The sequence below is a fragment of the Kryptolebias marmoratus genome, linkage group LG24 (assembly GCF_001649575.2).
Source record: "Kryptolebias marmoratus isolate JLee-2015 linkage group LG24, ASM164957v2, whole genome shotgun sequence".
Lineage (NCBI taxonomy): Eukaryota > Metazoa > Chordata > Actinopteri > Cyprinodontiformes > Rivulidae > Kryptolebias > Kryptolebias marmoratus.
This window is the reverse complement of record NC_051453.1, coordinates 10,170,227-10,186,648: the sequence shown is the minus strand read 5'-3', so window position 1 is coordinate 10,186,648 and position 16,422 is coordinate 10,170,227. Positions and strand designations below refer to the sequence as shown.

General features: G+C 40.0%; 2 protein-coding genes across 3 annotated transcripts in view; one reads left to right on the top strand and one right to left on the bottom strand.

Moving 5' to 3' along the window:
* The window catches only part of ccdc181 (coiled-coil domain containing 181), a 5,519-nt gene extending 1,394 nt beyond the window's left edge, over nt 1-4,125 (top strand). Inside the window, exons 2-6 of the mRNA XM_017407054.3 lie at nt 832-936; nt 1,348-2,319; nt 2,468-2,614; nt 3,017-3,174; nt 3,764-4,125. Coding sequence (XP_017262543.1) covers nt 835-936; nt 1,348-2,319; nt 2,468-2,614; nt 3,017-3,174; nt 3,764-3,935 — 1,551 coding nt within the window. The 5' untranslated portion in view covers nt 832-834 and the 3' untranslated portion in view covers nt 3,936-4,125. The remainder of the gene's footprint in view (nt 1-831; nt 937-1,347; nt 2,320-2,467; nt 2,615-3,016; nt 3,175-3,763) is intronic.
* Nucleotides 4,126-4,821: 696 nt separating this feature from the next.
* Nucleotides 4,822-16,422, bottom strand: part of p3h2 (prolyl 3-hydroxylase 2) — a 45,959-nt gene continuing 34,358 nt past the window's right edge. For both annotated transcript variants that reach the window (XM_017407016.3, XM_037974188.1), the window contains exons 2-15: nt 15,615-15,767; nt 14,664-14,853; nt 11,770-11,901; nt 10,287-10,414; nt 9,297-9,386; nt 8,840-8,880; nt 7,900-7,991; nt 7,683-7,810; nt 7,464-7,559; nt 7,208-7,358; nt 6,779-6,896; nt 6,623-6,698; nt 6,139-6,279; nt 4,822-5,881 (exon numbers count right to left, since the gene is read on the bottom strand). In XM_017407016.3, the coding sequence (XP_017262505.1) occupies nt 5,789-5,881; nt 6,139-6,279; nt 6,623-6,698; nt 6,779-6,896; nt 7,208-7,358; nt 7,464-7,559; nt 7,683-7,810; nt 7,900-7,991; nt 8,840-8,880; nt 9,297-9,386; nt 10,287-10,414; nt 11,770-11,901; nt 14,664-14,853; nt 15,615-15,767 (1,629 nt within the window). In that variant the 3' untranslated portion in view covers nt 4,822-5,788. The remainder of the gene's footprint in view (nt 5,882-6,138; nt 6,280-6,622; nt 6,699-6,778; nt 6,897-7,207; nt 7,359-7,463; nt 7,560-7,682; nt 7,811-7,899; nt 7,992-8,839; nt 8,881-9,296; nt 9,387-10,286; nt 10,415-11,769; nt 11,902-14,663; nt 14,854-15,614; nt 15,768-16,422) is intronic.

Sequence of the window (16,422 nt, the reverse complement as noted above, 5' to 3'; positions counted from 1 at the left end):
AACGAGCCTCCTTTGTTAGGAGAGTGAGAACAATTTGCAAGCAATCCAGCTTACATCACATCTCAGCTTTAAAAGCTCAACTCCACACTCTCTATTTCTGAATTGAGAAAGCTCCTCGGATGAGAAGCGAAACGTCTTCAGCTACAGAATAGAAGTCCAGTTGTTTTTGTTTTTTAACTTTTTTTGAATATTAGTGGGGATTTTCAGTCAATTTAGACACCTTTTTTGTTTAAAAAAGGCTTTTATAAATTAACACAAAGATACAGTGCTGCTAGGAATTAAATCTTAAAGCAAATGCATACAGAACAACTTTAGGTTTGCAACTCTTAGTTAATTTTTTTTGCATATTTTTATGTTTCTTCTGTAGACACTGACAGCATCCTAGTCTGTATTTCAGGTATCCCTAATTGCCTGAGTCACTGATTTTGTCTCTCATGTGAAAGGTATAGTTATTATTAATGGTGCTGCTGAATGTTAACATAGTATTACTCCAAAAAACAAACAAGCAAACAAAAAGCAGTCTTGGTTTGCATTGATTTGTGCTTTGTTGCTACCTTTTCACAAAAATAGAAATAAAAATGTGAGGTGTTAAATTATAATACAGTATTTATTCATGTAGCAACAAATTACAGCCAAGATGTATGTTTTATTTGAGGATGAACAAAGTTATAGCAATTAAAACTCAGGAGATAGTGAATATCTTTATTAGTTTAGGAGATTTGTCTTCAAAGCTTTAGAAAGATCTCATTATTTTAGGCAAAGTCATACTATTTTCTTATCATGTCCAGCAAATCTTTTTGTATTTTTATTTTATTCTTTGTCTCTTTTCAGATTATGACAGAGGTTGCTGGCACAAAACCTCAGGAGGAGTACGAGGACGACTTTGAGAAGGATCTGGACTGGCTGATCAGTGAGGAGGGCCGGAGTGAGGACCAGGTATGTACAGCCTTAATGTACAATGTAACCAGACACACAAAATGCAAAAACTCTTCCTACAATTTATTCATCACCTTGCCTTTTGTTGCATGTTTTAGATCTAGGTTGGAGCTTAGTTCTACTTACTGCAGACTGTGTACTGAATGTGTCACTAACCCACAGAGCTCTGTACAAGTGTAACAGTTAATCGTGTTGAGTTACACGACCTGGCACATCTCACCGCTCGCATGTGAAACCAATGCTGGTGACATACAGTGGCATACCTTCACTGGGCTACTGCTGGATGCAATATTAATGAGCCAACAAACATATCTGTTATCACATCAGAACACTGTCACCAGCTGAGTGACTGATGATGACCCATTGACGTTAAAACCTAAGTAACGTATATGTCCCTCATCTACCTCACAGGGTTCTGACGATGAAGACGTAGAGGCAGAAATCGACAAAGAGTTGGAAAAAGATGAGAAGAAACAAGGCGGGAAAACAAATCAGAAGAGAGGCTTTAAAACAGAACGTTTGGATGAAGAAGAAGAGAGATGGCCCTCTCCAATGGAGCCATTAGAGTATGACTCAGACCGAGACAGCCCAAGTAAATCCCTTCCTGTTGTGCCACCTCCTCTGGAGACTGATGACCAAACAGATGAGGAAAAGAAGTACATATTAGAGAAGATCCAGCAGGCCAACAGAGAGCTACAGGAACAGGAAACTCCAGACATGACGAGACGGAGGCGTTTGCATTTTAAAGACACTCTGGTGGACCTAGTGGTGCTTCCACTCCAGTTTGAGGCGGGTGACAAAAGCGATAAGGCAGAAGGAGAGAAGGACACCAAAGACAGAGCCAAGGCTGCAGATGCAGACACTGAAGTGTCCAGGAAGATGTCTGAGTTAAAACTTTCCCCCCGTGACGAGAGGAGGAAATGCAAAATACTTAACAGTGAGGAGGATCCAGAGTCAAAAGACAACAAAGTGCTCGTGGAAAAGGATGGGAAGTTTGACCTTGTTAGCATGAATGAGGTGGAGAGTCAGAGTGTCCTGCCTCCTATAGCGAACAGTTTCAGTGACTATTCACACTCCTCACCACGTTTCCAGCAGCAGGCTGGAAAGATCCACAATTCCTCCTCCTCCTCCGCTCAACTTCGTATCGGCTCTTCTTCCTTTCACCTGGGCGTCGATCACCTTCGAGCCCCCAAACCTCCGGCACAGCCCAGGATCAGACCCAGTTCAGCCAGCCACAGTCAGAGAGACATCCAGAGGAGGAACAGCAAGCGGCGGGTGCAGTCTGCTACAGGAACACCCTGCCAGGCCACCTACAGCCTCTCCACCCAGCAGAAAGAGCTGCTGCAGAGGATCCAGGGGAGGAAGGAGAGGCTGGCCAAAGAGGTAGGTGATGCCTTTAGTTGGTGAGATGACAGTAAATGAAAATTAAAAAGAAATCTAAAAAAAATATTCCCCTAAAAGCCAGTCCAGCTTTGGTAACTTTGCTGACTTCGTAGATTTTACCCATTTTTTCTTCTTATCTGCTGGCCAGGCAGAGCAGAGGAAGCACGAGGAAGAGGAGCTGAAGAGGCAGGAGAACGAACAGGCGTTCAAAGCCTGGCTGATGAAGAAAAGAGAGCAGTTTCAAGAGGAGAGAAGAATCCAACAAGCCCAGGAGATCGAGAGGATGAACTCTAAAGTATGAACACAAAAAAGACACAACAATGTAAATGTTAAAATGAATGGCATTACCTGTGATCACTCCTATAAATATAACCACTTCCTCCAGGCTCAGTCAGGGATCTTCTTGAAAGCAACCTACTGTCCATATCTACAGGAGTAACAACAACTTATTTAATAGTTATAATGCCCTAAAGAAGACACAAGCCTGCAGATCATCAATATTATCTCAAAGTTATTGTGCTCATAAAAACTTTCCTTTAAGGACAGGAAAACTTAACCATTCACATATTTTTTAGACACCACAGGAAAAGATTTTTTGTTCAAAGAATAGTAGAACAAATATATGAAACGTAACAATAAAAAATATAATAATTATAATATATTTTTTAAATAATTTGAACGTTACTTCCTCTCTCAGAGAGACTCCAGTGACCCGGAGGAGGCCTTCAAGTCGTGGCTTCAGAGGAAACGGGAGCAGCATCAGAAGGAGAGGCAGCTGGTGGAGCTCAGGAAACTGGAGGAGGACACTAGTTACCTGCTGCACAGCCGCGAGGAGTGTGAACACGCCTTTAAACTGTGAGTTTCAGCCTTTTATTCAAAGTCAGCTGCCATAAAATCTTAGCTATTAATAAAGTCAATAAAATCATGCCTGAACATTTTACATGCCACAGCTGCCATGTGATCCTTTGGGTCACAAGCATCTCTGAAAGAGTAAACCAAACAATTAGTTGCTTTTGTTTTGTCTAGTTTGTGACTCAGTTTGTTTTGATCTTTGCAAATAAAATATTTTATTTGTTTAAATCTCAGTATATTAGTTTCATACTTGAAAATGTTATTAAGCTAATAATGAGAAAAAAATAGTATCTCATATTTCAGTACATTTGAGTTGTCAGTAAAGCTAAGTGACTATATAACCCCTCATAATTTATGTTTAATTCATCATGCAGCTGTAGACACATCTGGAAAGTAAAAAAACAAACAAAACAAAGGTTATATTAATTTATTTGCAAGCCATCAGACAAACCAGAGATGTTTAATGAAGCTAACGAAACAAGAACCTTTGCTAATCACCGTTCAGAATTGAGTCTTGGAAATTGTCATCAGCTGACTCGTTAGGTTCGAGTTGAGCTCACCTTTATCGTCACCATCCTCTTCCTTTGCTCAGCTGGCTGAAGAGGAAGCGGGCGGAGAAGCGGGCGGAACAGCAGGCGGTCCGGGAGCACTCTCGCAGGCTGGTGCTGGAGGAGCGGCGCGCCCGCCGTATGAGGGACCTGATGTGCTCCGTCAATGAGACCAAACCCTTCAGGTTCACAGAACAGCTGACCTACCGCTTCTGAACCAAACAGGCCCAACGAACCCTCTGATTTCAGCAGAACAGACTAATTTTCATCTGTTGAAGCAGCAACACGAGACCAGCTGGGACACAGCCGTAGGCCTGTGTCTGTTCATGGGATTCATTTGATTTTTTTCTGCTGTGCTATGTTAACACACATTTTAAACAAATAAATAAGAAGTATACCACAGTGACCTCCTCCCAGTGTACATAGATCTGTCATAAAAACCAAACAACATTAACTATATTTTGATAAATGTATTTAGTGATGTTTGTACTGTTTTATATTTTGTGTGGTGTCAGAGGCCCCTTACTTTATATGGAGCTCCTCACAACCTTCAGCTTCAGTGTGAAAACTGAAGAGTTCGTTTACCTTTTAAAAGGTTTCTGATCACACAGAACCAATAGTGTTAGGACAAAAATGTCCAATAGCCACTGAAACCTTATACATTAATGTGTTTCACACAACTGTACATCCACATTTACTGGATTTTGTTCAAAAGGTCAAAAAAAACTTTCAAACTGAAGAGCAAATATGGAGTCCCACTGATGTTTTTAGAGTAACTTTATGGTTTTTAATTGACTTTATTTTGTAATGTTTTTGATTATTGCCATGGATTACAAACTTATTTATTTAGGTTAATAAATAACAGCACAGTTTAGAAGCACAAACAGACTGATTAAGAGTCTGTTTCATCTTACGTGATTACAAGAAAAGCTCTAATATTTAACTAATCAAATATGTTGTATTTCTGCAAGAGGAAACTACTGATTCAATGAACCTGTTGTCTTCTGTCCAAGCACCAACCTATTCTTTATTTCTTCATTTGATCATCATTGTTAGTTGTGGTGTTTAATTTTACATATAAATATTAACATAAAACAGACAAAAAGATCATAATTAATAGAATATGTTTGTTTTAATAAGCATGTACCAATCAATTTATTTTGTGTTACAGCATTTCATAGTTAAATTAAAAAAGTGGCCGATTTGTAGTTATTTTAAATCTGTGTAGAAAAACAAAATCACTCTTTTACATTTGGATTTACAGTGCATCATCATCATCATCATCATCATCATCAACAATACAAATATAAAGAACAAAAGATGTACAAATATATATTCCTTGAAACAGGAACGATTGGCATCTTTTATGAAAAAGTTTTTTTCCACAATAAATGCAGACAGCAGCTGTCTAATATTCAAACATAAATAAAAGTAAAACAAACATAAAACGCTCAGTGAATCAGTGAACGAATAATCCTGTTTTCTGCTCCAATGAAACTGTTTATATTTTTCTAGTTTTAGACTATGACACATAAAAAAAGAGGATGGTTTTTTAGCAAATAGAATGAGTGATATTTCAGAAGTAAATAAACAAAAACAGTGTACTGTCTACGTTGAAAATAACTATTACTGGCACAGAAATGTGTAAAAACTGGTAACAATGTTAGCAATAACATATGTGACAGTATGACTCGTGACAAAGATATGAAATATTATTTGAGCCTAATAACCAATAAAAATAAGATTTGTTTTATGAACTGTACATTATGTTTTTGTATTTAAACACATTTTTTTAAAAAAGCCGAGTGCAGAAACAAACACAAACAGTGAAACGTCATCTTCACAGTTCATTAAGATCGCTTGAACAAAAAAACAAATGACGGAAAACCAAAACAGATCGAAGCGTAAAAAAACTAAAGACACAAAACCGACAACTATTATCAACCCTGCATATCAATCAGTACAAAAATAGAAATGTTCTGATCCAAAGGTCATTTAATAAATAGTAAAATTCTAAAAGGGAGTTTCATTGGAGAGGAGGGATGGAGGTGGGGTTTTTCTCCTGCTACTTACAGTTCATCTTTGGGGTTGATGTTGAGGCCCTGACCCCAAACAGATTGTGTGTCGAGAGCCTGGATCACCTCGTCTGCCTGTAGTCTCTCCTGAAAACAAAAGGGAGAATCGAGATTATAGTAGTTGTAGTAGTAGGGAGCTTTCAGTATGTGCTGCTGTAAATATAGTAAGTATTTAAACAGAAACACAGCTAGCAAATATTACAGACAGTTTAAACAACAACAAAAAAGAAATGAATTGACTGTGAATGAATCAGAAATCACTGTGAATCTGTAGATAAGTTTCAAAACTCGTATTTGACAGTAAAACCAGAGGGAGAGCTGAGGTGAGCTGAGACGCTGTTTACCAGTTCCCTGTAGAGCGGGTCCAGGGTGAACCACAGAGCCACGGCACACCTCTGCCCGCTGGTGACGGCCTTCACGCCGTGAGGATTCTCCCCCCCTGACGAGAAACCCACCAGCCGGCCGCACTTCGGTTTCACTGCCGCCTGAAAGGAAAGACAAGAAAATAAAAACGGAGGAATGTTGGGACTTGAATCCAGCTCCAGTTGTGCTTATTTCGTGTTCATACACATCATAAAGTTTGCTGTTTGTGATTAAAAGCTGTTTTTTATTTCTTCATCTTCTCAAGAGTTCAACCATTGTATTTAAATCTTTAAAAAGCGCACAATAAAATCACGTTGAAATACTTCTCTTTATGCACCTGTTAGATACATTTTCTTGCACATAAATGAAATGTTTTTGTACACGAAGATTAACTTCTGCAAGTAGTTCAATCTTCTTCCTTTCGATCTGAAGTAAATCTTATTTCTCAGGAGTAGTTTCTCTCACCGTGACTGTTTTGGCATCCATTTCTGTGAATATAAACTCCCCTCCATCAAAGTCTCCGTTTAGGTATAACAGTGCACTGAAAAAGGAAATGACAGCAGCTCGTCAGCACGGGGATTACACGGACAAAAACCTCCATCTACAGCAGCAGCATCAGACCTGTAGTCTCTGTAGGTGTAAGCTGGAGGCTCCTTCCAACACTCGTGGGCGTCGGGGTCCAGCAGACAGTTGTCAGCGTGGATGGGATGGCTCAGGTCATTCCTGTGATCCTGCTGGCCTAAGAAAACAAACAATATAATGTGATTTTAATAAATATATGTAGAAAACTATTCAATTTATGTCAAAAAGGTCATTTGAGCGTAACATAATAGAGGTGCAGATTTTCAAAGTTTTATTTCCTTCTACTTTGGCACATTTGATATGATTTATTTGCTCAAAAAGAATAAAAACATAATGATTATTTTCTGCACAGTAATGCATTCTACCATTTATCTAAATGTCACGTGCATAAACGTGAAGAATATCATTTAAAGTGCATAAATATAAGTTGCAGTGTTTCTCTTTCATCCTGCGATGTGAGTTTCTAACCTGAGATGGCTGTCCGGCACACCAGGTGCGTGTAGGAGAAGTGCAGAGTCGAGTTCAACATGAAATAAGACTCGACAATTCGCCTCACGCGCTCGCTGGTGTCGTAGAAGAGGCGAGCGCTCCGCAGCGGCACTCTGCCCTCGTAGCCGTACTGCAGCGGAGGAGAAGAGGTCGTCTTTCGTGACTCAACACTTTCTGGGCTTTTGCAACACGTTTGTTATAGTTTTGAAAATGACTTGTTGGAAAGTCGGCGTACCTGCAGGGTTTTGAGTACGGTGGCTCCTTCAAACTTCTCATTGGGAGTGTGGGGAGACGTCCTCCCTCTGTAGCCGTCTCCTGCCATAGTGACAGTCTGACAGACCAAAAAAAGAGCCACAAATGAGCTTTCTATTTTCACACCGAACAGACCAAAAGTAAAGTCAATATTCTCTAATGACACGTCCTTTCTTTAATCTGAACTGTGTAACGTATTTACATGTGCCAGGTTTCTGAGGTCGGAGCACTCCTCCTCAGATATAACACGGTCCAGCAGGACCCGCTGGCTCCCGTTCAGGGCCACGGAGTTCTGCACCAGCTGCACGCTGTTGTACAACAGGGGGCCACCTGCACATGTCACAACGAAGTCTTTAAAATGTCGTTTTCATCAGCATTTGAGCTCCTGTCCTCATCAATCTAGAAGCAGCAAGGGTTACCTTCTCTGAGCTGCTGCAGAACGACGGCGGAGACGTTTTTCTTCTCGGAGATGGGAACATACTCCATCCAACCGTCGGTGCCGGAAGGAACCCTGAGGGAGAACCAACCAAGATTTTAAACATCGATCATTCAATGTGTTTCTGGCATTTCTTATAGTTCTGCTTTGGTCTCTGCCAGTTATTAGGATGAATAAAAAAAGTCACCATGTGTCCCTTTTTCTGCTCACATTGCCTCTTGTTGCAGTAGTCAAAATTATTTATATATTCTTATATATTCCTGCAAATAATCTGTACAAGATTCTTGAAAACTTTGCATCATTCAGGTTAGGTAGAAAACTTTTTAAAGTTTAAAATACTGTATTTCTATCAGCTTTTTTATATTGAAATGCTTTCAAAGTTTTTTTCCCTTTCATTAAATGAATTTATAATAGGTTTGTCAAAATAAAGTTGACAGAGAAACATTTTAGCATATTTTTACAGCTGAATCTATTACTATTATTATTATTATTATTACTGACAAACCTGTTTTGAGTGATGTAATATTATCTGTAGCTGTTCTCTTCTGTTATGTAGGATGTAGCAGACACACTTTCAACAAATCTTTGAGTCACATTTGTTTAAGAATAGATTCATTTTTGGTCAACCTGTTCAAAAACAGGTGTGTGAGCTCGAACAGGAACTCTCTGGTGTGGGTGGGAAAAAAAGATGCAACAAAACGAGCAACGATTTTAAAAAGGTGAGGTCAAAGCAGTGAGTTCAAATAAGCCGAATCTTTGTCAGCTCCTCGCCAAAGGCAACACATTCCCACTTTTAAAAGATTCACTGATTTAAAAAAAAAAAAACTGATTACAGCTGATTCACAATGTTCACATTAGAAAATGCAGCTTTTCTCACTACAGGTGGCTTCAGGCAAACAGCGCGTTACCTCAAGTCTTCTTACCTGTTTGAGTCGTCCCTTCCACCCGTGTTGCTCCAGTAATTCTGCAGGAGAGACGAAATAAAGTCTATCAGCAGCACATTTTGTACTTTTGGAAGCTCCACTAAACAAACCCAGAGTTGATGAAAATGTTGCCGGTTTGGACCGTACTGTTTGTGAGAGCTGAGAACCTTGAAATACTAAAGTCTGGGTAAGACCAGCAGGTGGAGGTGTTGGCCAACAGTGCTACACAGTGATGGTGCCAGACACCTGTTACCATGACGCTGCTTTGAGTCAGCAGGGGATCAGATGCACATCGGAGACATGTGGACTGGTTTACAAAAAAAACCCTCTTATATCATATCTCAGCAAAAAATAAGTACTATAGCACGTGGGTTTGACGTTTTATACTCACAGTGTGCTTCAAGGTTTCCTGAGAACTGAATGAAGTTTTAGACGTGACTGTGCTCAATTAACTCACCCCTTCAGTGAATTCAACTCCCATTATTTTGCTGCCAATCAGAAGGAGCTCCAGTTCCTGTTTGTGTCTCCTCAAATACCTCGCAGCTTCCTGCACAAACACATTAATGTTTCATGGTAAACAAATATAAAATGCATGCTTTTGTTCCAGTGGATAGCTTAAACTTTTTGCATCAGTGACAAATAATCAAACCACTTTTGCAAGATTGTGTTCAAATTATTGACAACAAATAGGTTATTTCTTCCTCAGAGGTGCTTAGGAATGTTAATAAAAGCCTTAATTGATGTTTCTTTAAACTCTGTTCACTGTCAGTATAAGTCAGAAGCATTTTTGAGACAATGCAGTAATTTCAACCTCAAAATGACTTCTGCTTTTAATCCGAATGCCACAAAATCTGTTCATTTTAGGTCGTATCAATGATTCAGTCCTTTCGAAACAAAGTTATATGTTTTATTTACCACAGAATGTGTTTTTCAACATTGTATTTGAAGAAGTAAAAAGTGAATCACTGGATAATTTAGCATTAAATAACTAAACGTATTGATAATGGCTCCAACACAGGCACAGTTCACCCTGTGGTGCCTTTTTTTGGGCCAGGATCATCTAATCACTCTAATCTATTGTTAGCTAAATTAGAAAATGTATCTACCCGCAGCTCTTCAATGTTAATTTTCTCCTGCATGGAATCTTTTTATATTTTATTCAGCCAGACACAATAATCTGTTTCTATAATAGATTCAGAATGAAATATATTTTATAAGCAAAACTAATGCCACTGCACCAAGCCTTGCTTCAGTTCCCTACCGATGACTGTTTGCTGCATGTCATCTTGTTTTATTTATGCATTCTCTCATCTCTCTTCACTGTTAACCCTCCTGAAACCCTCGAAATAGAAAGAGATGAAGAGAGGTAGAGGAGCTATTCTAACTTCGGGTCAAATTCGGTTCTGCAGCCTTTAAACAGCCTCCTCACTCCCTGACTGTCACTGACCTCTCTCGGTTTGCCATCATGTCCCAGCACCTCCCTGTAGTGCTCCACGTTGTCCGTCATGAACTCCTCTCCCTCATGAAACAAAATGTAAGTCAGAGCGCAGGGCAGCGCCTCCTCCAGCCTGTCGACTGCTCACAGAACCAGAGACAAAAAGTTGTGTTTTTCTTTATGGTTTACATATAAACTTGCTGATATAATTACACACAGTTTTGTTGAAATAAACTGAGGACGTTTATCATGGCTGACGTTCAAACAGAATCCCTGCAGAGGAGTGCAAGCTGCCTTTTGGTTGGCATAATGGAAACAGCACACATAAATCTGCAGGATGTCAGTGATAAAGTGAGCCAAAGTGCTACAGGGCCCTCCTCACTGCAAACAGAGCTTTAAACATTTTCCTTCGAACACAAATCCACAGACACCCACCTCCCGCCACACAAACGCACTCTTCACTAAACTGTAAAGACACAGGGTTAAACTAAGACTTCCTGTCTTGGCCGAAGCAGCAAATCCGTTGCTGTCAGCTGCGTGATTTTGGGTCAGCTAAAGTCCAGAGATTTGAGCTCAGAGTTGCACCGCTGGGGATTTATTTGGACAAGTCGAGCAGATAAAGCACAACGAACTGAGTGCTGAGTGATGGCAAACTGCTGCAGGGTGCTGCGGGTAAAACACAAACTGAAGCCCAGCTTGTCTCAGATGTCAGGTGATGCTGCTTTCTTGACTATAAGAGTACTCACATTTACCTTATACAAGACCATAAATGAACGCAGAGTTTTGTCAACAAAATGAATCTGTTGACAGATAACAGCTGGTTAAAAATGAGTTTAACACACTGAAACTTCATGTTCTTTATCATTTTTTACAGTTAAAGGAGAAAAGGTGGGGAAGTAGTTAGGGTAACCCACACCTAATAACAGTTTTTGGGAAGCCTGCTCTCGGCGTGTTTCTACAGAACCACTGTCTTCATTAGAGCCACATGTTTTAGGCTCATTAAACAGAACTTGATGATTTCGCCTCAACTCTGCTCACCGTCTCTTCCAAACCTGCTTCACCGTCGCGCCTAAACGTCTAAACGTCTGCACTAAATGAAAACGCTTCCTGTTTACTCACACAGACACAAAAGTCTTAACCTGAGAGCCTCGGAGTCATGCAAACACTCACAGACACACCAGAGAATGTCACTGTTGTGCAACAAACTCCTAACAGGGTGTGGTTCCCTGCTGATTGAATCAACCTGTCTGCAACTCTTTGTGGTCACTATAAGTGCTTGTATGTGCCTGTGTGTGTTTGGGTGTAACCATTATTGCTTTTTTCATACTTGTACGCTAAAAACAGTCAGATGTTGTGTTTGGGGAAAAATCAGTCTTAAATCTAACAGTCTGCTTCCATTTTGTCACAGAGGCTTATTGGAAATGTACCCAGTTCTGTAAGAACTTGTGAATACAGTCAGAAAACCAGCAAATACCTGAAAAAAACAACAACCCACCTTTAAAATATGCAAACTGCAGGTAGTCGTAGTGCAGAGGCAGGTAGTTCTCCATGGGAGAAAGGCGGCCTGGCCGAGTAGCGAGGTCCCTCACGCACTCGTGTTCACAGTGAAGCACCTGAGTGAAGTGATCTGCAACAGAAAGGTGTCAGGATGTTGAGTGTAATCCGTGTTTCCCTTGACAACAACTTAGTTCTTGCTGGCTGAGTTGTTTGTTCAGTTTTTGTTTTTTGAATACACAACAACAACCTCTACTTCACTTGGATCTTTGCCGAAGCTGGGTCAATTACGGCTGCAGAGTTAACGTTTTAAGAGAAGACATCATTCGTTTGCAAAACAAGGAAAAGGATCTAATTTATTCTTATTATTTCTGAATTAAAAAGAAATATACAGTTCCAAGTGTAGCTTACAAGTATAGTGTTGCAAAACTACCTGGGCATGGCAGAAAGGAAAAGAATGACCAGCAACTAGAAGTAATGGCAGACTGTTTTATGGGCCCATCTGACTAACGAAAGGTCATGTGGTTGAAGGCTCCGATCAGTCGATTCAGTAAAATGCACACTTCACACTCAAGGGTTACAAGACACAACACACAGTTCGCCCCAAAGCGCAACGAATATCAGCTCCAGTGAGCACGAATCTGAACAAGCAACAGATGTTCGGGGATTCTGCTGCGCGAAGCAGCGAATCTGAGCTGGAACTTTCCTGGGTAAATGAATCAACTTTATGTGTGAGGGGAAAAGAAACAAAGCATTTGCTGATAAGAAGGTATTGCCGTCAGTGAAGCCCAGAGACGGCTCAGTGACGGCGAGGGGCTGACTCTGGAAATCTACAGCAGGCGTCTGGTACCAGGACATTCTGGGGGAATCATCTCATGCTGCCTGTGACGGGCCGAAGCTCAGGCTTTTATTTAGTTCGTTTTTGGACTTTCCAAAAGGTCCCAAACCTGACTCAAAAATCCCAGAACATTCAGGAGTTGTGATCACAATCTCCTGACCTGAATTCAATCAAAAATCTCTGTTTGAAATTGAAAAAGCCCGTTTGTGCACTCCTACCTAAATCCAGAATATAACAGAACTGGAGATAATTAATCAGGAAGAGAGGGCTGATACTCTTCAGCAAAACTGTTGGAAGCTGGTATCTGGCTATGTGGTACAATTACCTCAGGTCATAGCTGCAAAACAAAGCTTTACGTAAAATGCTTCACATAAGGGGCTGATTAAGTTTGCAGCAATAAACATATTTGTTGCAACTGGACAAACTGAGATGTGCCACTTTTTACTGGATTCTACCAATAAATCTGAAATGCATTGCAGGTTAAATGAGTTTGCTTCCAACTGGTTTTATTGCATAGTTCTTATTTATGCAGCAGCACAATGTGGTTTTTCTTTTCCACATCTATTAACTCCGCAAAAGTCTTCGTAACATCAACTCAAGCTCAAAGAATCTGATTTACATGAATTTTCACAACACTGTGCACAATAATGTATTCGTTGCTGCCTCTCAGGGACTTTGTAATCTAACTGCAGCCAATTTGATCCTGAGGGGAGGAACAGGATGGTGGCCCGTTGGTAAAAATAAAACAGCTAGTTCAACGTCCCGTTGAGGCTTTTTATGACACAGGTTGTTGTGTTCCTTCAGGGGACCTGCTGTTTGTTCATCCTTTGGAGAGACTACGTTTGACAGGATGCTTATCACTTCCTTATGTTGAGAGGAGCGCCAGCAGAGAGGATGATAGCAAGCTTGTGTGTGAGAGCATGTATGTGCAATGAGGTCACTCCTGAGCAGCTGCAGCAGGACTTTCTTTTCTCTCATACAGAGAAGTTGTGTTTAAATCTGTTTAAGGGTCTCAGAAGAACAGAAATCACAACTGATTCACGCAGCACTGTAACGGGATTCAGATCAAAATCTGAAATTTAACCTCATACAGACGGAAGCAATTCTGTGAAATCCTTTTGGTTTTTAAACCACCTCACGAAGCAGATTGTAATACTTTCACAAATACATACATCTTTGCACAAATAAACATTCTGATCACAGACTCTGCCATAGCAGTGCTATGGAAAATAATCCCTTCATTCTAAGTAAAACAAAGTCTGGCCAAAACTAATTAGCTGTCTTCTGTGTTTATTCAACCCGTCTGAGCGTACATGAGATAAAGAACACTTGTCAGCAATTAGCCTGCAGCTACTGCACGAAACCTGCCTTGGTTTTCACAAAAAAAGGCCAGACTTGTGTCAACAAACACACCTTGACCGAGGATCCAGTGTATCTGGAGCAATAATGATCTCGCGTAGGAGTTTTACTGTGGAAATACGCCCTCCCACCACATCAAACATGTCTATTTCTATGCAGGAAGACAATCCAAACCCAAAGACTTCTTTTGGCATTACACTGGTTTAATTAAAACTGGGTGTTAAACAAAACAAACACAGGGTATAAAAATGTAAAAATCAGTGCTTGTTATTCTTCACGCTGATTAAATATATATGTGTAATACTTGGCACTGAAACTATACTGTTACTCCTCTGCAGTGGGTGTTGCGTTGAGATGCAGTTCTATTAATCTCTGTTGCTGTAATGTTTTGTGTCATAATAGGAACATAGAGCAGCAGATAGAAAGCAGAGGTTTGAAGGCTGGGAGAGGTAAAGTACATCTGAATATTTTATCATACAGCTATTGTCCATGGGAGGTTTTATTATAGTTTTACTTTGAATTCTTCCAGAGATAAAACCTCACATTATTCAATACTTAGCACAAAAAAATTAGGTCCATTTAAAAGAATTATGACTTACAACTGACTGTGCAAGCAAATTAAGCTCACGCTTTTACTGGAATTTAAATGCAGCCATAAAGGACATCTTTTTGTCCTCCGTTTGAGTTTTTCCTCTTACCTGACACAAGCTCATGTAGGCTGTAACGATAGCGGAGGTGATCATGACCCTCAAACTTCTGTGGACCTTGGCACAAGGCCCGGCACTCCACATCTGCTTTAAAGTACTCCACCAAAGCTTCCTCGAACAGAGTAGCGGCTCCTTCATAGTCCTCCCTGTCGTATAACTTCACAGCCTCTGTGAAGGAGCGCTGTGACAGAAAGGCCACAGGTAAAGAGGAGGTAAAGAACACGTGGCAAATATTTGTAAGTACTGTGTAAAAGTCTTAAAACAGCTTAACAATTATTCATAAATCATTCAAGCAAAAACACACCTAGAGCTTTATCGTAAAATTTCCAGGGAATACATAAAGAGATTAGGAATGGCCCAAGACTTTTGCACAGCACTGTTTGTCTTTTTGGGCAGATTTGAATCAATAAGTTCTTCTAATAATAGTAGTTTACAAGACCTCTGGTTGAACAAGTATATTTTAGCAGCCTTGGAATAAACAGGAGAATGGGAATGAAAGTCATATCTTAAGAAAAATGCATAATATAATACACAGATTGATTTATGTTTGACCTGAATCTTTTTCACAACTTGCTCATTTATAGAAGACAAAATAAAGTGAACATAAAGGATAAAACACACTGATCTTAGAATGCATCTACAGAATGAGGAAGGCCAGAGAGAGAAAAAGCAGGAGCTGCAGCCAATGCAGCCAAAACCCTTTTGGCATTCAGAGTTAAACCACAACAAGTACTAAAAGGCACAAATGAGATTCCAGTCATTAAACTGCAAGGATCATTAACACAAGAGCAACCCTGACAGAACAAAAGCAGCTGGGCTTTCTTCGTTTTTCTAAAGAAGATAAGTAGAAAGTCAGACAGATGTTGGAAAGAACAGATAAAAAGATGGATAAATCATCAAGGCTCTCACAAAAATCTCCCAGACGAAAGCTTTTTGCCTTACCTGGTGAGGCCGGGCTTCTCGGTCCACAAAGTGGTTCTCGTCGACGCCTTGTAGGTCTTTGTAATGTTCGAGGTCCTGATCCATCTCCACATGTTCCGGGTTGGCCTGGAAATAGGTGTGGGCGGCCGCAGCTGCCTTTTCAGGCTGCTTCAGCTAGAAAAGAGGAAATAAACACATCACTAAAAACAATAAAAACAGCAGATTTGAGCACTGCAACTCGTCTCTGCACAGCCTTGTAAAAAACTACTAGCAAAATAGTTCACCAGATTAAAAAGTCAGCTAAATTCAGAGAAGGTCATTTCAGCTCCAACAAGAAATAGTAGTCAACACAATACCTGTAAAACCATGTTAAAAAGAAAAGATAAAGTTCATGTGGTGTTTTGACTTAAACAGATAATCTGTCTGTTTCTGTGAAGCTGCATCTGCAAGAGAAATCAGTCTATTTGACAAAAACAATGGCTCTCTCAGGCCTTTTTTTTAAAGAAATAAAGTTTGGAAATCTACTTCAAGCACTATACTGTATCTAAACAGATCAAAGAAAAACTGAGCAGATTTAGGAGGACGAACTGTTCCCATCCACATCCTGTTATGAAGAGAGAGCCGTCATCTTTAGGGCTAACGTTATAAATCAGTTCTTCGCACTCAAAGCATATGAACTTGGACAACGCTGAGAGCAATATAATAACAAATTCACCACAAAAATCCGGTCTGCTTAATGAGAAATTTATCTAACATAAACATACGACCACAAATGCAATTTACTGTGATAGCTGATGGGTCTGTAGAAAGAGAATCAGTGTAATTACAT